The sequence below is a fragment of the Paramormyrops kingsleyae genome, chromosome 23 (assembly GCF_048594095.1).
Source record: "Paramormyrops kingsleyae isolate MSU_618 chromosome 23, PKINGS_0.4, whole genome shotgun sequence".
Taxonomy (NCBI): domain Eukaryota; kingdom Metazoa; phylum Chordata; class Actinopteri; order Osteoglossiformes; family Mormyridae; genus Paramormyrops; species Paramormyrops kingsleyae.
The window spans coordinates 5,205,947-5,231,386 of NC_132819.1; the positions used below are offsets into that span (position 1 = coordinate 5,205,947).

The 25,440-nt window shown below is 44.8% G+C and overlaps 2 protein-coding genes across 3 annotated transcripts; both read left to right on the forward strand.

Moving 5' to 3' along the window:
• Nucleotides 1-3,600: 3,600 nt before the first annotated feature.
• On the forward strand, nt 3,601-8,877 carry vps72b (vacuolar protein sorting 72 homolog b). The gene is made up of 6 exons (XM_023844582.2): nt 3,601-5,652; nt 5,951-6,103; nt 6,231-6,348; nt 7,005-7,181; nt 7,357-7,501; nt 8,023-8,877. The coding sequence occupies exons 1-6, from the start codon at nt 5,536-5,538 to the stop codon at nt 8,420-8,422; spliced, it is 1,110 nt and encodes a 369-aa protein (XP_023700350.1). The 5' UTR covers nt 3,601-5,535; the 3' UTR covers nt 8,423-8,877.
• Nucleotides 8,878-9,714: 837 nt separating this feature from the next.
• Nucleotides 9,715-23,633, forward strand: tmod4 (tropomodulin 4 (muscle)). 2 transcript variants are annotated; one of them, XM_023844577.2, is made up of 10 exons: nt 9,715-9,932; nt 14,978-15,124; nt 15,864-16,020; nt 17,474-17,596; nt 20,369-20,461; nt 20,755-20,885; nt 21,392-21,499; nt 21,611-21,754; nt 22,720-22,864; nt 23,154-23,633. In XM_023844577.2, exons 2-10 carry the CDS (start codon nt 15,014-15,016, stop codon nt 23,174-23,176), a joined length of 1,035 nt encoding a protein of 344 aa, XP_023700345.1. In that variant the 5' UTR covers nt 9,715-9,932; nt 14,978-15,013; the 3' UTR covers nt 23,177-23,633. The 2 variants fall into 2 exon arrangements, with proteins under 2 accessions (XP_023700345.1, XP_023700344.1); XM_023844576.2 differs by having other exon boundaries at nt 9,717-9,932; nt 14,997-15,124.
• The last annotated feature ends 1,807 nt before the right edge of the window (nt 23,634-25,440 follow it).

The window sequence follows — 25,440 nt, forward strand, 5'->3', positions numbered from 1 at the left end:
CCTCAGGAGACAAGGAATTATCAACTACATCGTTACCACCCCTCCACCAGTATTCTATAAGAGCACAGACACAGGGGACAACAGACACACAGGCCCCTACATTGCTGATGAGCTGAAAGCAGTCATCAAAGACCTTGGACCGGAGAATGTTATCGCACTTGTAACTGACAATGCTGCGAACATGACGGTTGCTTGGGCACAAGTGCTGGAGACCTATCCTCACACATCAACGATTGGTTGTGTTGCCCATACTTCTTAAGGACATCATGGCACTGAAGACAATGGACACACTGTACAAGAGAGTGAAACAAGTAGTGAAATGTGTGAAGGGCAAACAAGCAGCTTCAGCAATCTACTTCTCAAAGCAAAAAGAAAAGAATAAGAGCACCACACTGAAGCTCCCCAGCGTCACTTGATGGGGAGGGGTTGCCATCATGTATGAGAGTCTACTGGAAGGGAAGGAGTCTCTGCAAGAGATGGTCAGATCCCAGACTGCAGCCATCGAACGTTCCATCAAGAGAATCCTGCAGGAAGATGGGTTCTGGGAAAGAGTGAATAGCAGCCTGAAAATCCTCAAACCAATAGCAGCAGCTGTTGCCAAGATAGAAAGTGGATGATGCCATCTTGTCAGATGTTCAATGTCTGTTTGCTGAGATCATACAAGAAATCCAAACTGTTCTGCCCACTTCCCTGCTGCTCCAAGTAGAGGAAGCCACGGTGATCAAATCAATGGAGAAGTGCCAAAAGTTCTGCATGAAGCCAGTACACGCAACAGCATACATGCTAGACCCAAAGTATGAGAAAAGCATCCTCTCTAGTGAAGAGATCAACAGAGCTTACACTGTTACTACCGTGTCTCACCACCTGGGTTTTGATGAAGGTAAAGTTCTCGGAAGTCTGGCAAAGTACCGTACTAAGCAAGGCCTTTGGGAAGGGGATGGGATATGGCAGTCGTGCCAGCACATATCTGCATCCATCTGGTGGAAAGGACTTTGGAGCTGAAGCCCTTGCACCTGTAGCCTCCATCATTCTCCAAATCCCACCAACATCAGCCGCCTGTGAGCACAATCGTTCACTGTTCGGGAACACGCACAAAAAGGATTGCAACAGGCTCACAAATGCAAGTGTCGAAAAACTGGTATTCATCCAGGCAAACCTAAGGTTCTTTAAGCCTGACACAGAGCCATCCTCAACAAGATTGGACTCAGAAAACTCAGATACACATTTATGAACAATGCTCATATTTTCTGTGCTCTCTCAAGATCTGAATCTTGTGGTTTCAAAATTTTTATACCCAGTAAATATAGATTTGAATACACCATCATTTGGAAGTATAGACCATACTGCAAACTGTTGGGAAACATGCTTAACCTTGCAGATGTGTGGTAGTTGCAGATTGGTCAATTTCAGAAAAGTGAAATAAAATTGTAAATATTCTGAACTGTCATGCACATATTTAAGGTTAATTAATATATAAGCCTACTTGAAGAGCAATCGTTTTTCGTGAGGGATTCAACTTTATAATCTGTTACACAGTGGCGGCTGGTGAAAAAAATTCTTGGTGGGGCTGATGTACCAATAGATTTCCCTTCCTAGTCCAGTATAAGCATTCAAATGAACAGTCAGAAAATGACAACAATTTCACAATCATGTCCTGTTGTAGGCTTTAACTTTCTCCTTAGTTGGCTGGGTGAAATTTATTTCGGGATTGTCGGGTCCCAGCTCCTTAACGTGGATTTTTTTCCACCATCATCCTTCTCGCAAAAGGGTAATTCAATAACGATCTGACCGAATTTGGTGGAAGCTGCCCCTCAACCGCAGTCGTCGACATCATCTCTCTGACTGATTGACCTGAGAGCAATCCAAAACTTTCCCGCATTTTCTGTAGCAGGGGCGAAATTTCCAGCGCCCCAAAACTATTTAATTCGGCGATGCTGATAGGCCAAATCTTTATTATTTTCGCCTAGCAACCATACACGATTGGCTATTTTGCTGCACTTCTGGGGCGCTTTGATGAGCGCCCAAGAAGAGAAATGACTGGTGGAAATCTGTCGGTGGAAATTCACTGTTGAATGAGAATCAGTTGGTGGAAATGTTGTTTAAATAATTCAGATTGCATATAGACACACACTATTAAGTAAAACTGACATTGATTTAAAAAAAAAAAAAATATATATATATATATATTTTATATTCCCCCCCACATCTGGGAGGACGGCGCCCGAGCGCCCCCTATGGGCCAGCCGCCACTGCTGCTACATCACCTTTACAAGTGCATGTACACTCACCTAAAGGATTATTAGGAACACCATACTAATACGGTGTTTGACCCCCTTTCGCCTTCAGAACTGCCTTAATTCTTCGTGCCATTGATTCAACATGGTGCTGAAAGCATTCTTTAGAAATGTTGGCCCATATTGATAGGATAGCATCTTGCAGTTGATGGAGATTTGTGGGATGCACATGCAGGGCACGAAGCTCCCGTTCCACCACATCCCAAAGATGCTCTATTGGGTTGAGATCTGGTGACTGTGGGGGCCATTTTAGTACAGTGAACTCATTGTCATGTTCAAGAAACCATTTTGAAATGATTCGAGCTTTGTGACATGGTGCATTATCCTACTGGAAGTAGCCATCAGAGGATGGGTACATGGTGGTCATAAAGGGATGGACATGGTCAGAAACAATGCTCAGGTAGTCCGTGGCATTTAAACGATGCCCAATTGGCACTAAGGGGCCTAAAGTGTGCCAAGAAAACATCCCCACACCATTACACCACCACCAGCAGCCTGCACAGTGGTAACAAGGCATGATGGATCCATGTTCTCATTCTGTTTATGCCAAATTCTGACTCTACCATTTGAATGTCTCAACAGAAATCGAGACTCATCAGACCAGGCAACATTTTTCCAGTCTTCAACTGTCCAATTTTGGTGAGCTTGTGCAAATTGTAGCCTCTTTTTCCTATTTGTAGTGGAGATGAGTGGTACCCGGTGGGGTCTTCTGCTGTTGTAGCCCATCCGCCTCAAGGTTGTGCATGTTGTGGCTTCACAAATGCTTTGCTGCATACCTCGGTTGTAACGAGTGGTTATTTCAGTCAAAGTTGCTCTTCTATCAGCTTGAATCAGTCGGCCCATTCTCCTCGGACCTCTAGCATCAACAAGGCATTTTCGCCCACAGGACTGCCGCATACTGGATGTTTTTCCCTTTGCACACCATTCTTTGTAAATCCTAGAAATGGTTGTGCGTGAAAATCCCAGTAACTGAGCAAATTGTGAAATACTCAGACCGGCCCGTCTGGCACCAACAACCATGCCACGCTCAAAATTGCTTAAATCACCTTTCTTTCCCATTCTGACATTCAGTTTGGAGTTCAGGAGATTGTCTTGACCAGGACCACACCCCTAAATGCATTGAAGCAACTGCCATGTGATTGGTTGATTAGATAATTGCATTAATGAGAAATTGAACAGGTGTTCCTAATAATCCTTTAGGTGAGTGTATGTTTTACAAACGTGCCGGACAAGTCTTCTTCATTTCTGTACGTCTTTTATTTGATTTACTTGGCTCTCTGAACTTGACGAATCTGCTTCCATATGTTGAATTTACAAATTGAATGCAAGTTGTTGGTTAACTGGATTACTCCTTAAACCTTTCGGTTTTGCCAAATACAGCGTATGATTTGCAGGCAAAAACGGTTCAGTAACTGCCCAAAATATTTCGTCAATAATTGAGTAATTTAATTGTCACGATTACTTACTGTACCATACTTAGGGTTACCATACGCCCGGGCTTCCCCGGACACATCCTCTTTTTGGGCTCCTGTCCGGGCGCTTTTTCAGAAATCGGCGGTTTGTCCAGCGCTGCAAACCCGTATGACGCAATGTTGCAAGTTACAGTGCAGTACCAAGTGAAAGAAAGGGCACTAAGTATGGGCGTAATTTCCAGGGGGGTTATGACCCCCCCCCCCCCAATAATCAGATCCAGCCAATATAACCCCCCAATGTTTCCCCTGTAATGAGTGGAGAACTCGACCCCCCCAAAGTTCCAGCCAAAGTTACGCCCTTGGCACTAAGTATCACTATACAGCGTCTGCAAGGCTCGTGCACACGTTTATTTTAAAAAATAAACAATATGCACATCCTGACGTGTCACGCTGTTCACGAGGGACGTCAACTTCCGGAAACCATTTCCACTTTTACACTGTTTTCGTGTAAACAGTGAATCGCGTTGCTTTTAGTTTAACGAACTTTAGCTTCGCGTTTTGTGGCTTCTGTTGAAAAAGACTTGCATAGCCGTATATTGTGTCAATCGTGTGTATATTGAAAAACGACAGTTAACTGTAAGGGTACCACACGCCTGGGTTTCCCTAACGCGAATCTCCAATTTACAGGGTGGATAGTGAAATATAAATATTCACTAGAGAAGTGCTACCTAATTGCCCAGTGAACTCGAAATATTATTAATGTTCAGGAGTTACGCGCTTCCTGATTGGTCGGTGAATTTGAAAACTTATTAATATTATGTTACCTGGCAACGTCCTCTTTTTCCGCCAGACCAAATATGGTAACCCTACCGTAAGATATCTTGCGTGAGCGTGAGTCTGTCACGCCAGATGCGTCAAAGTTGTCAACCCTGTTATTTGAACAATACGATCCGTACACATCTATGCTCTTCTTTACACAAACATACTCAGAGTGCATTCATTGTGCTCTCACAATGCACCTTTACAGTGTGAATTTAAATTATTTTAAAGATTTAAGGCATTTACATGCACAATGATTAATCAATGATTGTTATAATTATTACTGATGAGACTTCTAAGCATTTATGTAAGTCACTCTAGCTAAGGGCGTCTGCCAAATGCGGTAAATGTATTACATTTTACTATGTACAGTGTGTACATGAGATCTTACCTTTCGATTGTCGGTTGTAAATTGCATGCCTAAAAAACGACATAGAGGGGGACGCATCAAATGTCACTAGCTGACATAAGCCCGGCTGTCTTATACGTCGTGATGACTAACAGGATGGCATATATGCACTCTTAGGCTCCTATACAATGCATGAAAACTACCAAACTCATCCTAAACCAGCCACTATTATGTTCACGCACCCAAAGTAACTATGACCCGCAAAACCAAATTCAAAACCACCCGGCTTGGCAACATGAACCACTACTGCCATCTAATGGGTAATCAGTAAATTACTCTGCAGATCTGCCCGCCTATATTCAATCGGCTAAAATGACTGGCGCAGTTTTGTGACGTCAAACGTGGCGACGAAGTGAATCAAAAACTTGAAATGTATTTCTTGACATAGAAATATAGTAATATCATATATCAGGACTTGGTTTACTATATTGCTAACACTTAACTGTTAATCTGAGTCTAGGAAGAAATTCATATGCGTGTTTTTTTTGTTAATGATAGCTCGTTTCTTTGTATGAAGTGTCACACGAGTGCGTCGATTTCATAGTACCACCAGCTGCTTTTGTTTTTTATTTTTCACAACTGTAAAATAATCCAGGTCACAATGAGTTTAGCTTTCAGCAGAGAACCCCGCATGACAGCGGGGAATCGAATGTCGAAATTATTGGATGCCGAGGAAGAAGATGAATTTTACAAAACCACCTACGGTGGATTCAACGATGTGAGTATATTAAAACTTGTGCCCTTAAAAAGATTATGGGCCTAATTATCCAACGTATTTTATGCAAATGGGAACATTACACTTTAAGCATTCCGGTGTTGACGTTTTTGCTTCTTCTGAGGTAATTTAGCGAATTCACTAAACGGGTTTTCTGTGTTTTCGGTGGAAATAAAACTTTTCCCCCCCACTTTTATTAACCTCGTAGAATGATACTTAGAGATTCACATGACGGATATCGACGCAGAAACGTGTAATTTCTAAGGGTTTTATTAAACATGAATGTTTTTTTTCTGGCCAGGAATCTGGAGATGACGAGTACAAGGGCGATCAGTCCGACACGGAGGATGAGGTGGACAGTGATTTCGACATTGACGAGGGTGACGAGCCGGACAGCGACCAGGAGGATGACGAGCCCCGCAGGAAAAGGCGTGTTGTCACCAAGGCTTACAGGGTAAGGGGTCTGGCTGGTCCTCCGCCCAGCCTGACTTCACTTACCTTTGGGGGAGTCTATCTCTTCATATTACATTATGCTTACCCTGAGCTTTTTGCGATGCACGTTCATGCCTCTGTGAATACAGGAGCCCATGAACATAGTGAAGCCCAGACCCAAGAAGACATCAGAACTGCCCAGAAGGGTTGAGAAGGTCAAGGTGGACACACTTGTCCCACTGGATTCGCTTGAGGACATTGGCGAGAGTATGTCTCCTGCTCGGGTTTTGTTATGCATTGAATTTTAAGGCAGTTTAGGTGTTTCCTGAAATGCAAAGTGTCTAACACTCTGCTTTAGCTCCTCCCAGCTTTATACTGGGATTTGCAGTCAGGTGAACCAAGACCAGCACATTTGTAAATTAGTTTAAATTTCAGAGAGAGCCAGGATAACTGATAATGAGGTTCTCTTACAAAAGATAATGCAGGTACTCCTGTTTGGACCGCCTGGACTTACGACCAACTCCCTGACCAGTCAGTATGTAGGAGAACTTTGGTAATGGAAACGGCAGCTTGGCATGTCAGCCTCAAGCATCTCATCTTGCATCATTTATAAATATACAAAATGATATAAATGGTGCAAAGGTGATATTAAAACAATATCTAAAGATGGTTAACACAAACCCACTACCAATGCAGTATGCTTGAAATATTAGTAAGGGGCGGCTCCTCGATTATCGACCGATTCGCTTAACGACGTAGCCTTAGGAACGAACTTGTCCATGTCGGTAAAATATAAAATAAAACAAAATCAAAAGGTGTCCTGTGCTGGTTTGGTTCTCTGTTTTATAACAATATTAATCAAAATGTTATTTATAGTTCTTATAACCTGCCCGGGCACATAACGATGGGGCTGGTTTTCCCAGATCGGAAGTCTGTCCGCCAGTCGACCACGGAGCACACCCGGATGACGTATCTGCGGCTGCAGGAGAGACAGGTGGCCCCTCGCCGTCGCAAGGGGGCCCATCACGACCGGCCGCTCACGCAGGAGGAGCTGCTAGCTGAGGCCAAGGTCACCGCCGAGATTAACCTCCGATCTCTAGGTGAGGAAGGGTGGGTATGTGGGGGTGGCCAGTGAGTTAAGTGGAGGGGTGTGGTTTTGCCTTGCATCCCCGCCCCAATTCACTACGTATAGGAAGCCTTACCGCCTCCCATGCTAGGTAGCTGCTGTCGTCCTGATCGATGTCCTGATCGATGCTGTCTCCCGGGTTCACTCAGAGAACTACGAGCGCCTGGTGGCGGACAAGAAGAAGCAGGTGCACAAACGGCGGCCGTTTGAGGGCCCCACCATCCGCTACCACTCAGTGCTCATGCCCCTGGTGTCAGACGCCAGCCTGAAGGAGGAAAACGTGGACGTGGAAGGGTAAGACCACGTGGCACGTCATACAGCATACCTCAGTGTTTTTCAACCCAGTCCACGGGGACCCCTGTACAGTCCACATTTTTGCTACCTCCCTGCTCCTAGCCAATCAAGAATGCTGAATTCCTGGAACTGGTACTGGCTTACAACTTGGTCCTCGGGGACCTGCAGACAGTCCACGTTTTTGCTGGGAGGGGACCAAAACGCAGACTGTCTGTGGTTCCTCAAAGAGTGGATTGGGAAGCACTGGGTTACAGGATTAGTTTGGCTGTTTTTCTGAGATCTTTTACCCCGTCTCTCTATTAAAAGGGGGTGAAAATTTGTGATCAAAGGGATTCTTTTGTCCTTTTTTTCCCCAAATCTTTGCTACCAAGTGCAAATGGTGAAATTCATTTTAAAATTTGTGTTGCATTTGATTAATATTATTAAGGGTGTTTCTTAATCTCTGTTTCAGAAGGAATCCTATGTAGTCTGCTCTTCATAGTGAGACGTGTCTGTAAAATGTTTCCGTTTTCTATACTTAGGTTGGACCAAGACACCCCCCAGCCCCCGGCTGCTTTGACTCAGACTCCTTGTGAAGGGACAGTTTCAACCTCCCAGCAGCCACCAGGGGGCCAGTGCGCACGCACCTTCATCACCTTCAGCGATGACGAGGCCTTCGAGTCGGTGTTCCCGAGGTCGCGGGGGCCCCGTCCTCCAGTACGAGAGATCTGCCCCGTCACCCACAAGCCCGCGCTCTACCGGGACCCCATCACCGACATCCCCTACGCCAACACCCGCGCCTTCAAGATCATCCGCGAGGCCTACAAGAAATATGTGGCGGCTCACGGCCTGCCGAATACCTCGGGGGGCTTTTCGGGGGATTCAGCGTCCCGGGGCGCCCGGCAGAAGATAGTCATCAAGCAGACCATGTCGGCCACATAAGCCAGACCTCGGGCTACACTCCTTATACCTCAGGACTCACGGTTTTACTTTTCCTGGCTGTTTGGAAACAGGTCTTTTGTTGTCTAGCCAATAAGAACAGACATTTAAATGAAGTGGCTTGCGATTGGTGTAATGTCATTAGCCACAATGGGGCGGCGTTTCACTCCTGGTTCACTCTGATACCTTCAGAGTAAGGCCCTCTCAGTTGTTTTTTTTTCCCTCGTTCATTTTTTCCTGTCCCCGAAGATGCGGGTTGATGCATGTCAGCCTGTTTTTCGATGCTTTTGCAAAGTTTTTGTTCTAGTTTCTTTGCTACATTAATTTTTTTATCTGGTTTCTGTGATTAAGAATTGTGCTTTAAGATGTAATGAAAGTTTGCTGCAATGAAAGGCTAAGATTTTGTAACCTGACCTGACTATTAAATAGTTGATAAAATAAAAATGGCTTTTAAATTAGTTTTTGTATCGGTTTCAAACATACTGAATGATGCAGTGACACATCTGACAGTCACGCACAGCGAACCAGTACAAAGGTTTACATGCACAGCGAAGTCGAGGTGCGGTTATAGCTCGACTACGCCATTTAATTCCACTACTGTCCTTGTCCCAGTATACATGTACATGGGAATCGATTTACTGACCGAAGTATGTCCGACTCTGCTACAATAGGTGGCAATATGGCTCCGTTCAGCTTGATATTGGGCTTTTTCGCGTGTGCAGAGTGCCTAGGCCAGTCCGACTCAGTGGATACAACAGGAATAAATCGACTTCCAAATGCATTATCTGTGTGTCTTAGTCTGAGACTAACACAATAATTCGATGTTCTTAGCGTAAATGTACCGAAAGATTTAAGGTAAAAGGTCATTATCATCCTATCAAAACACAGGCCTCTAAGTGTGACCTGCAAAGCAACAAGGGAGTTGCTGTCTTGTACTGAGACTCCATTTTCATAATAATTTTTTTTACTGGCAGTTAATACATGAAGACCTCAGTTGGACTAGGTGCCAGCATTCAGCTGAGGTCTCAAGGAACATGGCTAATAAAACCCTTTAAATCAAGGAAGTTGAACAGTGGGTTGGATGACAGTAGCCAAAAAAATACCCAGTGCTACCAGTAGATGGCACTGTACCCCTGGCACTTTTCATTTGTTGTCTAGAGTTACTGATAAGCACATGGACACCGGCCCGCACCCATCAGCGTGTGCCCCCCCCCACCCCCGTCTCTCTCTCCTCAGCCTCTCCAAGAGCCAAAATAATAAACTGCTGACCTCACAAAGTGCTCCCAGTAGTTCTGCCTCAGCAGAGCCCCCAACAGTGAGGGGGAGGGAGGATAGAACGGGAAAACTAGGTGGTAGTGGTAGTGCTGGGGGGGGGGGGTGGTTGGTGGAGAAGAAGGAGAAAAGAAATCGACAGTCACACAGCCAGAGTCGCAGGCCTGCAGCAGCTGTCACCGTGAGAAGGGACAGTGCTCGTACAGTGTGTGAAGGGACACTGCTCGTACAGTGTGTGAAGGTAGGTTCAGTGACTTCATTTTGGTGGGCTTTGCTTTGTGCACAACGGTCGGGGCAGCACTGTATGAGCCTCTTAGGAGCATGATTCCCCTTGGCTACGGCTGTGGTGACATAATGCGACTCCCAGCCTCTGTTTAATGGGGGTAGGAGTCCCTCTTGGGGTCACTGCCACGCATTTGCATCTGCAACCACAAGGTACGACTGAGTGTTCGTCTCTGGTGACGTCTGTGGCTCTGCACGAGTGACGGTACGGTGACACTGGCCATAGGCTGCTCCGAGTGTCCCCATGCCGCTACCCATGCTGTAGTTGATGTTGAGTAGTTTGTCCGTAATTTTTGTGCCGCGATCCTCATCATTCGACTTGGTCTGCCTCTTGTTCACTGCTAGTGGTAGCATCTGCAGAATGACTTAGAGCTATCCTGGCTGCCTGACGTATCTGTGATACCTGATATTTCTATATTTGTGTGACCTGGGCCTTCTTGCGTGGCCTTCACCCAAAGGCTACCCGCTGGCTATCGATTCCGGCTCCGTGCTCTTGCTGTCTGACTGGCTGCACCTCTTGTTGGCTTCAGCTAGCGCCAGCTCCATATCTCCTTTCTCTGTTCTTGTGCATTAGAGAGTCTGAGCTTCCTGGGGACATTAATATGACTGTTTCCAGACTGCGTTGCACTAGCGTGCATTACAGGGAGAGTCATTTCCAGGCTGGGAAGCTTAGAGTCCAACTGAAGTGACTGTGGGAGTTGAATCCGGGCTTCAAATTTTGCACCACAGACTAAAATTACTCTAGAGTTGATCTGGTATTTGCACTCAGGCAGGAAGATTCAAAATAGATCTACTCTAAGTAGTGTGAAATAATTTAATTTAATTTCAAGCATGGATGTGACATTGTCACTGTAGGAGTGCCCTGTGTATCGTGTGTGTGCAGCTACAATACACATTCCAGTGCTGTGCATTTAAGTGCAAATTTGCTGCCTCTAGAATAAACAAACTCTTTCATCTAGTGTAAAAGTGCTTGCCTGCCTTGCCTGGATGATCTGGTTTTTATGGTTGAATTTGGGGGGGATGCAGCAGGCTTACAATGCAACACATTCCAGCTGGTTCCAGCACTCAGAGCCGGAGGCGTCCATTGTATTCCAAGTCCCCCTTTTGTTCGGGCTGCCATTTGTTCTGCAGTGACAGCTGTTGTTACAGATGGTGATTCTGTCAACAGCGAAGCCATCACTGTTGAAATGTCATTGGCTCAGGACCCTCAAGGTGGAACTCACAGGATACTTCCAAAGCAATTAATTAAATGCAAAATTGGAAGAGCTTATTTGTTGACAGATTTCAGTATAGCTGGATATTTTTTGCCCGCGGTTCAGTCAGAAAGTGCTTTACCACTATTGGCCAATGAGCCACCGATTAATGAATGGACCAAGATTTTGAGCATGTAGGGTAAAGCATTGCAATTTTGGACATTTTACTGATCTATGGGCCCTTAGCTCCTGGATTAATATATTTTCTTCACCCTGTAGAGCAGAGTTTCCCAACTTGGGCCTCGGGGACCCACAGACAGTCCACATTTTTGCTCCCTCCTAGAGCCCAGGAGGGAGCAAAAACTTGGACTGAAAAGCTAAGCTCCCAGCCTTTGCACAGTATTTGAATTTTTATATGGCAAAAGGTGATATCTGTCATGCATTCTTAGCCTATAATCATATTTGCTGATTAAAATTTGAAGTAATCGCCAAGAATAGTATTAGCTTCAAAAACTAATGTAAAAAACACCTGTTTTGCTTTCAGTCTGTTTCTTTAACCCCTTGTATTCTCCGTACTTGTTTCATTCTACAATGCATGACCTTATATTTGGTGTGCCCAAAAGAGAAGCTGTATATTTCAGACACTCAATACAAATGAAATTTTGTGTGCTGGCTGTGCAGCCTTCATGCAGATCTAGGAGCCAAATGCCTCCGGTTTCGCTATCCCAGGAAGGAAGAGGCGGAGTCAGAGGTCTGATGCGCTAGTTCCCCATTCTAGGAGACATTTATACACCCTGTGTTTAGCCAGGGTATGGCAGCAATGCTCACTGAGAGTGATGCTACTGCTAAATTGCCTGGAAATAGCTTCCCTCGGCCAGCTGGCTGTGACAGGTGACTGACGCTGTCTGATTTCTTCACACCCTGTCGCCTTGTGGGTTCGCCGTGGCCTCCAAAGGTTGCCCTGTGGGACTGTGGGAACAGGTGCACATGGGGGGGGGGGGGGGGGGGGGTGAAGGGGGGTGATATCTGCGCTGCTGGGGAACATCACACCGAATCAGGGTGAATAGCAAAAAGCTGACAGTGATTTGGGAGACTGCATGATCTCAATGCTCTCGGCCCATATTTGGACAAAACACCATCTGATATTTGAAACATCTTGGAGCTGTTCACTGTTTTCTTTTGACTTTGTTTGGGTTATTATTAATGCTCAAACTGCAGGGGTTGATTTAAGGGCTGGGCAGGAACATAAATGAATAAAGAATGATAATGAAGAGAGGATGTTCCTTACAGCTGCCATCTTATCCAGGGTGTCTTCTGCCATGTTCCTTTGCATAGGATCCAGACTTGCACTGTCCACTGGAAAATGGATGGATGGAGGGATAGATGTATGTATGGATGGAGGGATGGATGTATGTATGGATGGATGGAGGGATATATGTATGTATGGATGGAGGGATGGATGTATGGATGGATGGATGGAGGGATAGATGTATGTATGGATGGAGGGATGGATGTATGGATGGATGGAGGGATGGATGTATGGATGGATGGATGGAGGGATATATGTATGTATGGATGGAGGGATGGATGTATGGATGGATGGATGGAGGGATAGATGTATGTATGGATGGAGGGATGGATGGATGGATGGAGGGATGGATGTATGGATATTCTCCATGCATCCACCAAATCCAATCGTTGCTGGTTATATGCAATTGTTCTTTTTAACTAGTGGGCAACTAAAAATGTAATGAAGATAAAAACTTCACAAATGACCTGTAGAGTTCCTCATGTTCTTCAATATCACGAAATTGTTCTTACCTGGTTAGAGAAGTTGAGAACAGCTACCAGAGCAGGTGCATACAGTTCAGTCTGGTAATATACATAGATGTGAAACTCAGATGTGAAATTCTATACCTGAAAGGAGCTCAGGTCAGGTGGTGGCCCAACCACTGGGCAGGATCTGCAGAGCTCCTGCTCTGTTTGCGTTCTCTGCTTCCGTCATTGGCTTCAGTGGGATTTACACATTAGAGATGTTTGGTGCCCATCCACGTCCGCCACCAATGTTGGCATCCGATTGGTCTGCCCGTCAACACCTACCTGGCACCATGCAGTGTCCTGGTCTGATTAGCCCTGGGTGGCTCCACGGCCACCAAATAAGCTTCATGTTAAACCATCACAAAGTAATTTACCAGCAATGATTCTCCGGAATGGTTTTCTGTAGCTCATAAATGTTTAGGTGGAATATGGCGGTTTCAGGCTGTACTGTGTCGCCCTGAATCACACAGCCTGTGCGGTGTAATTAAAATAGGTTTCCCTCCCTGGTCGTTCATCTAAAGTTTCACATTGTCTACATGGGCGCCCTTTGTAGGACCTGCTCTATCCTCTCTATCTGTGCCACCATCCCAGTGCGTCTCTGGGTGTGCCAGTGCTCTGCATGCAGGCTGATAAGTAAAGAAGCAACTGTAAACCACCCTGTCAACTGTGGGTGGCACCGAGACCAGTGGAAAACCCTTTCATTTAAATCTCTTTACCCGTGTCTTACTCTCCTTTATCGTAAAACCAGGTGAACGAGGAAAGCTGTTTTAGAACAACAAACAACAACAACAATAATAATAACAATAATAATAATAATAAAAATAATTGTTATTACTATTTAAAAATGAAGGAAAATCAGGTTTATTTCTATTCAGTCATCTAGCCATAGGGTCATTATATCAGTGTAAATTATTATTTGATTATTCAATTGGTTATTTATCAGATAAAAATGAACATGTTGATATATTGTATATGTGAAATAGGTTATTTATATTTATTTAAGTAATTGTTTAACTAGTCCTGTGGCTTGTACTACGAAGCGGGGTTACTGACTTGTCGGATTTAAGGTACCACAGTTTAATAATATTCCTTCACTTACATTTTGCCCAGACTACCTTAAATCCGACAAGTTACCCCGATTAGCCCCTAACCCTGCTTCGTAGTGCAGGCCCCGGCAGTCAGCCATATGTTTTTAGTGTTAGTGTTTATCGGACCTCACAGTAAAATGATCGGCTGTTGTGTGTCCCATTGTCTCTATTGTCCTCTATTGTCTCTTGTGCTGTTTATTAACTTATCAGATGGCCTGAAGCTGGTCGACATACACAGGAGCATAATGCTGTGGCAATTTGGCTTATCTTAGGTCTCTGTTGTCCAAGTGGCTGAATATCTCTGCTTTGATCCATCTCTGGCCTCACATTTAGGTGGCTTTTTTCTCCGAACATCTCCAATGTATTCAGAGTAAAATAGGGAATTACATCATGTAACCTCTTGTTCATGTCAGCAAACAGTTTCTGTGACCGTAACCATCCTCTTCAGTATTTACAGTTTTTTCAGTACAATCGTCTCCCTTTGCCACAGTAAGAGTCTAGGTTGATAGTCATTCCTCGTAAATCACGTGCGACGGAGACTTAAAGTGCTTTTCAAAGTGCGGCAATCAAAGCAAACATAGAACCTAACCCAAACCAGAGCTTAGTGTCACTTAGTCGTGAGACAGGCCACAGCATTTATGCTGCTGGATAAAAGCTAATTAAAAAAAGCAACGTTACGCATTTTTATCAAAGCTTGAATTATAGATTTGGATTTCAGGTTGCAGACCCAGCTGTTTAATCACTTTGTAAATGAATGGTCTGTATTCTTCAGCGTTAGTCAATGAAATCTGCTCATTTGGTGCCTCTTAGGAAAAGAGAATGACAGTACCGCTTTGCTGGGTATATTAACGTGCGTCACGGATGGTGGAGTGCAGTGGGGAGCCATTCTTAATGCACCTCCTGAGGGGTGTTTGTGTCTCCCAGGAGTGCGGGCCGCCAGGATGTCCCACAAGAGCGACCCCAGGGACATTGACGAGGATGCCATCCTCAAGGGCCTCAGTGCCGAGGAGCTGGACCAGCTGGATTATGAGCTCCAGGAGATGGACCCAGAGGTAGGAGAAGCAGGTGTGACCTAGGATTTCCTGGCCCAAGGCGCAAGTGGCTATATTTTAGCTGTTATTCACTTAGTAGTAAACGGCCTTAAGACAAAGAAGGCAATACATATCAAATATTGCAACAACCAAGAAAAGTTTCCAATATTTCATTATTTCTTCATAGTTTATACTCTTCAACCAACTTCCAGATGTAGCCACCTGCAATGCTTCTCCAACAGTCCTGAAGGAGTTCTCACAAGTTCTGGACACATGTTGGCTACCTTGCTCTTACTCTTCGATCCAACTCATCCCAAACCAGCTCTGTAGATAGGGTTTAGGTGGGGGGGATTGTGGGGGCCAGGTCATCTGTCACAGATCTCTTTCCTTGTTCACAAGATAATAGTTACTGCATAACCTTGAGGTGAGCTTAGGGTCATTATCTTGTTGAAAAACAAATGATTTTCAGTAGGTGTGTCCAGACTCTTGACTGGGACGGTAGGTATAGGTAGATGATAACTCTGAATTCAGGGCACTAAGGACTTACACTTTATGGAAACATCTATATGAAGTCAATGAAGAGAGACTAAAGGGGTGTGTCATGTGTGCCAGTGATTGAATACCACACATGCTGTTGCATTTTGGACTGTTTGCAGTGGTTTTGAGCTCCGCATTATTTTTCAAAAGTGGACAGTATCTGGAGGCGTGGACCTGAGATACCTGCTGACCCATCTTGTCTCACCTCCCTTCCATGTCCCAGAATGCCATCCTCCCGGCTGGGTTCCGCCAGCGTGACCAGACAAAGAAAAGCCCAACTGGAACCTTTGACCGAGACGCGCTGCAGGAATACCTAGAGAAGCAGGCCTTGGAGCATGAGGACCGGGAAGATCTGGTGCCCTTTACCGGGGAGAAAAAGGGTATGCAGGCTGCTTCTGGAGCTCCACTGTTATTAATGTGGAAGGAGTCTGCTTGGGCATCTTACAGAAGATGGGCTTTGTGGTGTTTGTTACTTAAAGATATATGAAGTCTGGGACAAATTCTGTAGGGGAGGGGGGATTTATATGAAATTGCACTGAAAGGGAAGAATCCAATTATAAATCATGCATCTAGCTGAAAGACTGGTGGGAATTCTTAATAAAAATTCCTCTCCATCCTTATTCAAGATTATACTTTCATCTCAGTTGCTGCCTTGATTTGCTCAGGGAATTGATGTTGCCGGTGAAGCACTTTCAGGAAAAAAAAAAACCTGAAATTATATAAAGTAGCTGATTGTCCCCAGTTCGGAGTTTGGACGACCACCAAACACCAACTGTTGGTTTATGGTTTCACACTTCCAACTGAAGCTTCTCCTGGACAGATATGAACGGGTCCATCAAGACTGTGTCCTAAGACATTTTTATGGTGAGAAGGAGGTACTAACAATCACTGTCCATTCCCGTAGAAAGGAGGCAATGGTCTACATTTAGGCCTCTTTCTTTCTGTCTCCTTGGCGATGAGTTGGTATGGTGTTGCCATGGTGACAGATGGGGCAACACAGACCCCGCCATTTTGGTTTCTGTTGTTCTAGAGCAGTGGTTCTCAATGCTCTTCCTGGCACCCCCCTGCCAGAATGTTTTCATTTGAACCCCACCTTAATCAGGCTCATATGGTATATTAATAAGCTAATAATGAATGTGGCAGGTTGCAAGCAGTGTGGGTTGGAATGAAAACATTGTGGCGTGGTGGGGCGTGGGGGGGGGGGGGAGGGGGAGCGCCAGGAACAGGATTGAGAACCACTGTGCTAGAGGATCTCTGACAGCAGAGAATATGGCCAGAGCGGCATTTTTCAGGGCCAGCTGTCATTTCTGTACCTCTGCATGTTGTATTTCTCTGGTGAAGCTGGTGCCGAGGTCAAAAGTCTGCACCATCAAGATCAGATGAAAGATGAATGATTTGGTGGATGGATGGATGAATAGCCATATCTGATGGCTGGAGGGCACATATTTAGGTCTTTAAGAATAAAAACATTATTTTTAAATCACTATGGTATGCAAGGGTGATTGTTGATTTGACTTAGTTTGGATGCCACTTTCAATCTGAAGAAATTATAGGATGCCACCCCCACCATCACCTCTGGAATCCTGATGATCTGCGTAGCCTGGGGGGTCCCCGACGATATAAAATGTGTATGGAAATATGGGACAAATCAATAAATGGATTTTTAAAAATGTTTTTCACAATAAATGGGCTGAGAACTGGGACTAGATGAGCCTGAGGGTGAAACCTAAATTTGTCAAATATTTTTACTCTATGCCTATCTGGTGCTGGTGTCTGTCTGGCTGTATGCATGCTTAATGTTACTGAGTGTGTGTGTGTGTGTCTTTTTCCCAGGAAAAGCCTTTGTCCCCAAACCTGGCTCAGGGCAAATCCCCATATCAGAGCAGATCACCCTGGAGCCGGAGTTGGAGGAGGCCCTGAAGAACGCTACGGATGCAGAGATGTGTGACATTGCAGGTGTGGCTCTCCATACGCTCTCCATAGGGTCACACGTACCTCTCCTCCAGGGAAATCTGCATCTGCTGGCCTGCTTAGAACAGTGTTTCCTAAATCTGGTCCTTGGGGACCCACAGACAGTCCATGTTTTTGCTCCCTTTGAGCTCCCTGCCAGACAGTCCATGTTTTTGCTTCCTCTGAGCTCCCTGTCAGACAGTCCATGTTTTTGCTACCTTTGAGCTCCCTGCCAGACAGTCCACGTTTTTGCTCCCTTTGAGCTCCCTGCCAGACAGTCCACGTCTTTGCTCCCTTTGAGCTCCCTGTCAGACAGTCCACATTTTTGCTCCCTTTGAACTCCCTGTCAGACAGTCCACGTTTTTGGTCCCTTTGAGCTCCCTATCAGACAGTCCATGTTTTTGCTTCCTCTGTGCTCCCTGTCAGACAGTCCACGTTTTTGCTCCCTCTGAGCTCCCTGTCAGACAGTCCACATTTTTGCTCCCTCTGAGCTCCCTGACAGACAGTCCATGTTTTTGCTCCTTTTGAGCTCCCTGTCAGACAGTCCATGTTTTTGCTCCCTCTGAGCTCCCTGTCAGACAGTCCACATTTTTGCTCTCTCCCAGCTCCCTTAAAAACGTGGGCTTTCTGCAGCTCCCTGAGGACTGGATTGGAAAACACTGGCTTAGAATAAAATATAAAACCCACCTTTTCTCCGTGATGTTACAGGTGAAACTGCCCCAATGGTGTTACGTCTATGTGATTATAATGCTCCCATCTGCTCCAAATCTACCTCAGTCTCCTCCTTCTGACTCCCCCTGGTCTTTGGCCACACCCCCTGCCTCCTTCATTTCTATCAACATGTCTGTCACTCAGTTGACCTGAAGTGTGTGACTTCTGACCCCCCACAGCTGAGAATGCCCACTGAATATCACACCAAGGCTGAATATGCAATACCTAAATGAATGCATGTGGGGAATCTGCAGCGACTGGCTTTCCACAGCAAAGCTGGGCTTATGCTGCCAAGCTCTATTACTGTCATTGTTTCCTTTACCAGCAAATATCTCCGATTTTAACTGTTTAGCTGCTGTTTTTTGCCCATAGTTCAAGTTTTCTTACTTTCTTAAGGGTGCATGCTTTATCATCTGCTATCTTGGCCATTATTTCTTATTACTGCCGCTCTGTTATTGGGCTATGTAAAGCCTTTATTGATGTTCAGATTTCATGTAAAAAAGAATCAGAATTAGAATTACACTTCACCCACAAATGCCAAGTCAGTTTTGACCAGATAGTTCTCTTTAACCCGTGATGTATTTAATAATCTAGTCTTATTCCTTTCAATTCACTCAAATAAAATGAACGTCCACAGACGGTAGCCTCTTATTCATTGAAGATATGAAATATTAATCAAAATGAATCAAAATCAGTCTAACCTTTTATACTGCTTGATTTTTGTACACTGTATATTTTAATTATGGTTGATGCAAAAGATTATTAATTGCTTCTCAGCATTATTTGTTTCTCACATTTACACTCTCTGTGCTCAGTACATTATTAGTTTAGCATGTCGCTACAACCTTGTAGACTTAGCACTTGATAGCGACGAAAATGTGCCACACTGTTCCTGTGATCCCCTCAGGCTGTACGCACAGATGCTGACTTCTAAGTTGCAAAAACTAAAGAGCTTCTGTCAAAATTAAACGCTGCATTGAGAACTCTACTTAACTCCTGTAGTCTAGGCAAGAGTGGACTAAGTTAGATTTCTGCTGCATCGCTGCAGCTTATAAGCGACAATCTAAATGGAAAGCAGAACAGCCCCTGAGGAGATCAGATCCCTGAAGAACAGGACTGCTGCCAAGGAGGTGACATCATGCTCCTCTTTCATCATCTGCAGTGGGCCGTATCCTGGCTGGGGCGGGTTCATGGCAGGTTGCATTTTCAGTTTCCCTGACACTTGGGACGGGGAGTTTCTCAGGTCTCCTCAATTGACCATTAGCCATCTGCTCTGGAAGGAGACCAGATTAGGATTTGGACTATGCTGGGATGCTAGATTCTCTTGTCCGCCTTTTTGACTGTGGTTGAAAGCACAGGCCTGGGAGGATCTGGTCTGCATGTGTTTTTAGCGTAAAATGAGCCGCCCTCTTAGCCGTCTATAAATAGAACCTTGATGTATCTTTTACGGATACGTGACGTAGCTCGGGCGGAGTGTTTTTGGGCAGCTGCCAACATTTCCTTTGTTTTCCCCTCTCTCTTTCTCTCTGTGTCTCCTTGCCATTTTTTCTTGCTTGAGGGGAGTGGCTATGTATGTAGCTAGTTTATAGTTTATGTCTTTAGATGGGAGGGTTTGCTGCCCTCTTCTGTTGAATGTTTGCTACTATAGTGTCAATATGCTGGAATTTTTAGGGTGATGTTTTGTAAGGGCAGCATGGTGACCATACAGCCCATAGAGCAGTGTTTCCTCACTTGGTCCTTTGGGACCCACAGACAGCCCCAGTAGGGAGCTGGGAGGGAAGAAATACGTGGACCACCTAGGGTTTCCTGAGAACCAGCCTGAGAAACACTGTATTTCACAAGTTCTCCTGCAGTCCTCACTAAATTGTCTCTGTGTGCAGGTGGCCCCAACGTGTACCTGTGTTTTATGGCCCTCTGTGACTCTATCCAGGATAATTGATTGGAAGTTGCATGACTTTTTCATAGAAAATTTAAGACCTAATTTGGCAACTGTGGTTTTATATGCACTCTGTTCTTGTTCCATGTGGACAAAAAAAACATGTGACACCTGTCCCCTTCTGCCTGCAGCCATCTTGGGAATGTACACACTGATGAGCAACAAGCAGTATTACGACGCTCTCGGCCTTGAAGGGAGAATTGCTAACACAGAAGGCATAAACAGTAAGTACAGCGTATATGCATATCTAAAACGAATAACCAAAATGGAGTTCTCGCCCAATTAGCAAAGTCTGTTGTGTAGTACAGTACTCAAAGGAACATGGACATGGGGATATGGGGGTAATTCCTGTCCCCCTTATTGTTGAACCTCTTCATCTCATTAAGTAGATGGACAAATCGGTCATGGCACGTTTGGACTGACATGCATAGTCTGCAGTGTCATGAGTGTAGCAACAAGACTTCCATTAGCTTCCACATGCTGAGATGTTGATCAAGCTAATTCTCCAAACCACCAGGTGTGGTGAAGCCGGACACGTACAAAATCTTTCCGGATGAGCCACCTAACCCAACTAACGTTGAGGAAACCCTTCGCAAGATCAGCAAAAATGAAAGCAGCTTGAGTGACGTCAACTTGAACAACATCAAGGTAACCAATTATGGACCCTTATTTTTGTTTGACACCTGGCAGATATAACTTTCCAGTCCTTTGAGTAACATTATTGGGGTTCTAGGTTTATAATGTAATAAATGAGCCAATCAGTTGGTCACCTTAGGCAAATGACTTGAGGTGCATTATCATAAAGATGGTACCCACCATCAAAAACAATTTTTGCTTAGGTTGCCATGGGTACAAAGTAACTTATTGGGTCACACTACATCTCCACAAATAGTCAAACATAAGGATATGAGACCACTGTGTTTCCCAGGTTGCATGGGTCATTCCAAAGAGTTCATTCATGGCCTTTCATCACCTACCCTGAACAAGAACAGAGAGGCATGCAGTTTACAAGCCCTTGACCATTCAAAACACAGGAATGCTGACCTAGCCTTATACCTTTCATCAGCTATTATATTCATGAAACTGTCCTTCTGGGACATATGTAAGTTTGGTTGTAAAAGAAATTACTCTGATATTCCTTATTCTCCCTGCAGGACATTCCCATCCCCAAGCTAAAGGAAATTTTTCATGCCATGAAATCCAATACCAAGGTGAAATCACTGAGCATCGCCGCCACCCGTAGCAACGACCCTGTTGCTGTGGTGAGTGGAGCACTGCCCTTCTGTGGTGACGCGTGCCTGTTGTGTCCGTGGAAACCATCTGATTCTGTTCTGGATTCTGACCCATCTGACTGGTTGTGATGTTCTCTGCAGGCCATCGCTGAGATGCTGGCATCCAACAAAACCCTTCAAAGTCTTAACATTGAGTCCAACTTCATTACCGCAGAAGGCATGATGGCTATCATCAAAGCCCTGGGCCAGAACACCACGCTGAAGGAGATTAAGATTGACAACCAGGTCAGAACTATAAATGGATTCCCATGAAAAACAGAGCACTATCATAAAAGCATATTTACTGACAAAATCAAAGTTCTTTATTACTACAAATAAATATAACCAGAAAAAAGGACCAAAGACCTAAGAAAACAGCAAAGAATTCAATTCCAGTATGATGATGATGAAGGTGATTTACTATTGAACATAGTACATGATATAAGCTAAACAAAGAACCAGCTATGGAAAGTCTGTCCAGGTATATAATAGTTTGTTGTGGTTGCTTACTTGTTGGAATCTTCTTTAACATCCCCTACTTTGGCTTTCTTCTGGACTATTACTGTAAGGTCACATGAGACATCAGAATTGCTCAGGAACCCTCAAGCTGTTGTGGATCAGTTGTCCTTGAAATATCTGCCCCCCCCATTCTCAGTGAGAAGCCGTGAAATTCAGAGGGCTTATAGACAGTCATATGAGCAGTCATAAATACAAAGCTATGTCCTGCAGTTTTGCTCAGCCAATATAAGTTGCCCAGAACACAGTGCCATAATGCCTTTTATGCGACGATAAATCAGAGATGCTGCTAACACTTGACACAAAGTGGTCTCTAAAAACAGATGACCTCTTCACAATGTCACCATTGTTTATTTCCCAGGGGTAGCCTGATGCTAACTCTACAGTCATGCACGGACACTCTAGGGCTCCCCAAATCCCTGTTTTACCTACGTATCCCAGGTCCAGTCCTCCAAACATCTACCACAGTGAAGAACGGGAGCTAGTTATGGCCAAAGGAAGCTTCATGAGGCATTTTCTATATTTTCTGACCTCACTAGATGAGGCTCTTGGTTTGCTATGGGGCATGAATTGAGCTGTTTTTTTTTTAATAGATAGCACCATCTAGTGGTGTCAGAAAATACAGCAGTTGGTTCATGAAGCTTCATTTGGCCATCACTAATGGGAGCTAATGTTGCTCTCTTCTCTGTCCACAGAGACAGCAGCTGGGAGACTCAGTGGAGATGGAGATTGCCAAAATGCTGGAGAAAAACCCTTCCATCCTCAAAATTGGGTACCATTTCAATCAGCAGGGTCCACGCGCCCGCGCTTCCATGGCGATCACCCGAAACAACGACGTCTGTAAGTGCACATCCTCTCAAGGCTTCTTATGCCAATATGACTCTGCACGGAGATGTATTTTAATATGGTCCTTGGCAAGAATCTCTGTTATTGGCAATTAGGTGTTAATGTGTAAAAGTTTCTAGGGCTTAAGACTGTATTCCTTGTAATAGTATATGCTTTTATATTGGAAATCATTCTTTTACTGAAAGAATTTCACAGGCTGGTGTCAAACACTTCTCCTTCAAGGTAGCTAATACCATGGTCCTTGTTCTTTAGCTTATAACAGTCATGGTTTTATTTCTTACAGTCCGCAAGAAGAGAGTAAAATGAGAAGATGTGTCCAAGGCTGATAGGTTTGCCCGCTCACTTACAGAAGCCACCCTGTCCAACTACTGCAACAAAAGCCCCGTAACCCCCCAGCGCTGGATTATATGTATTGTGCCGTAATGCCTTAAAGCCCCTCCCCCTTCCGTGTTACTCTGTCTCCACCCTGTCAGCCATTCGTCGAAAAATGTGCAAAGTCCACCATCCTGTCGTCTGAGTTCTGCAACCCCTCTGCAGCTACGTGTGAGTGAGTCATTCATCTGGGTGTTCCTGTGCGGCTCGTGTCGTAACGCTTACAGAGCGGCCATGCCTAAAGAAAGGGCAGAGCCGCGTGACGGCGACGCCGTCCATGTGTGATCGGCATGAAAGCTATGAGACCAGCGCTCGACCTCAGACTGGTGCTATGGGGCAAAACGACGAAATATCCTATTCTGTAAATAATATGAATAAAGGTTAAATTCTCCACGCTGTTTGTGTCATTTTGTCGTGGGTTTTACATGCAGCAATATAGACATATAGAAAAGTATAGAACATGCAAATGATTTTTTTTTTAATTGGCAAATCAAAATCAGCAATGATATTTTGGTGTTCAGCAAATGACTTGTTCTATATATATATTAGCAGAAAAAATGTATATAATTAGTTTGAGTGGAATCCTCTCAGTTAACAAGGTTGTTATTAACTTGTTCATGATGAAGGATCTCAAACTAGGTATTTTGGTCAATGCAACTGAAGGATTAGCTGAACTGAGGTGATATATACTGTACGCTGTAGATGACATGGTCACTGACAACCTCCAACACAGCAATAGATCTGAACAAACCAAGCCTCGGCCATGTAGGGGAAGCCATTAGATTTCACTTCTTCTATTCCAAATGTTAAATACATTTAGATTTTATTAACTCCTGCTGAGGGTATTTTAAGTTGTGTAATATATAAAATTCAGCTAAGCAGAACTGCAGATAATACATATTTGACATGGAGCCAGATGTATGAAATTCAATAAGCAAACTCACTTGGCCTCGTTCAGCTGCTGTTCGTAAAGGTGGCGAAATAAAAAGCATCTAGATATATGAATTAGTGAAATATATAACTGTAATAAGAATGTTGCACCAACCCGAGGGTTGTAAGTTTAGTCCTGGGCCCCTAACCCCCAACCCCAGGGGGGGGCCACACGCTGTAAGATCCTGTGCTGTGACCCCCCAAGCTATGGAGAGCAAGATGGGGCAGGCAAAGAGACGAATTCCAGTGCACCTGTACTTGTGCAAATGGCAAGTAAAGAATAGAACATTAAAGGTAAAAGAGGCAACGGATTATAGAAAATAGTCATCGATTTAGGAACATGATAATCATTCACAAAGGGTGTGTGACTGTGCCCTGCCATTGGTTGGCGCCCCATCCTGGGTTGTTCCCGGCCTTGCGCCTGTAGCCTCCAGGATAGGCTATGGACCCCCCACCACCCTGAACAGGGTCAGCGGTTACAGAAAATGGAATCGTTCACAAGGATAATTGTCTCAACAGCTGCATGAATGACTAGGACAGGCGAAAGGCGATGGCGATTACAGGATGGTGCTCGTGGTGAAGGTCTGACTTGGCGATCATGATGACCTATTGCCCACCTGAAGAAAGGGCCACCCAGAAAGGACCCAGCAGAATCCTTGTGCACCTAAACCTATGTATTCCTGAGGCAGGTCCGGCCCGTGGCATAGGCAATATAGGCCAATGCTAAGGGCGCCATCCATCCAGGGGGGGCCACAAACGGAGGAAGAAAAGGAAGAAAAAAAGTGTAAGATTCCACTATTCTTAACACTAGATGCTATTAATGTGTCTTAATATGAAAAGAACAAGCCCACATGAATTTACCTGCTTAGCAAAGCCTATTAAGTAGTAGTAGTAATAATAGTAATGATACGTAACTTTCCTATGAAGTCACCACGGTGCCCCCCCACCCCCACGCCGCCCCCTCCTCTGTCTAATTAGCCTTTACCTGCTACTTGGGGGGGATGGTCATTTTTTGATCTGTCGACAGGCTCAACATGTCAAAACGCCCTAAATTATCTGGTGCCCAGGGGAGCAAAAAAAGAAAAGAAGAGGAGGAAAAACGTTACAGTAAAGATGATGTCATCAGGGCCGGTCAATCCTATAGGCGACACAGGCGACTGCCTAGGGCGGCAACTTCTGAGGGGGGCGCCGAACTGCCAGAAAATTTCACTTTGCCTCAAGTGGGGGGCGCTGGCGGTGATGCTCGCCTAGGGCGCCACACTGGCTAG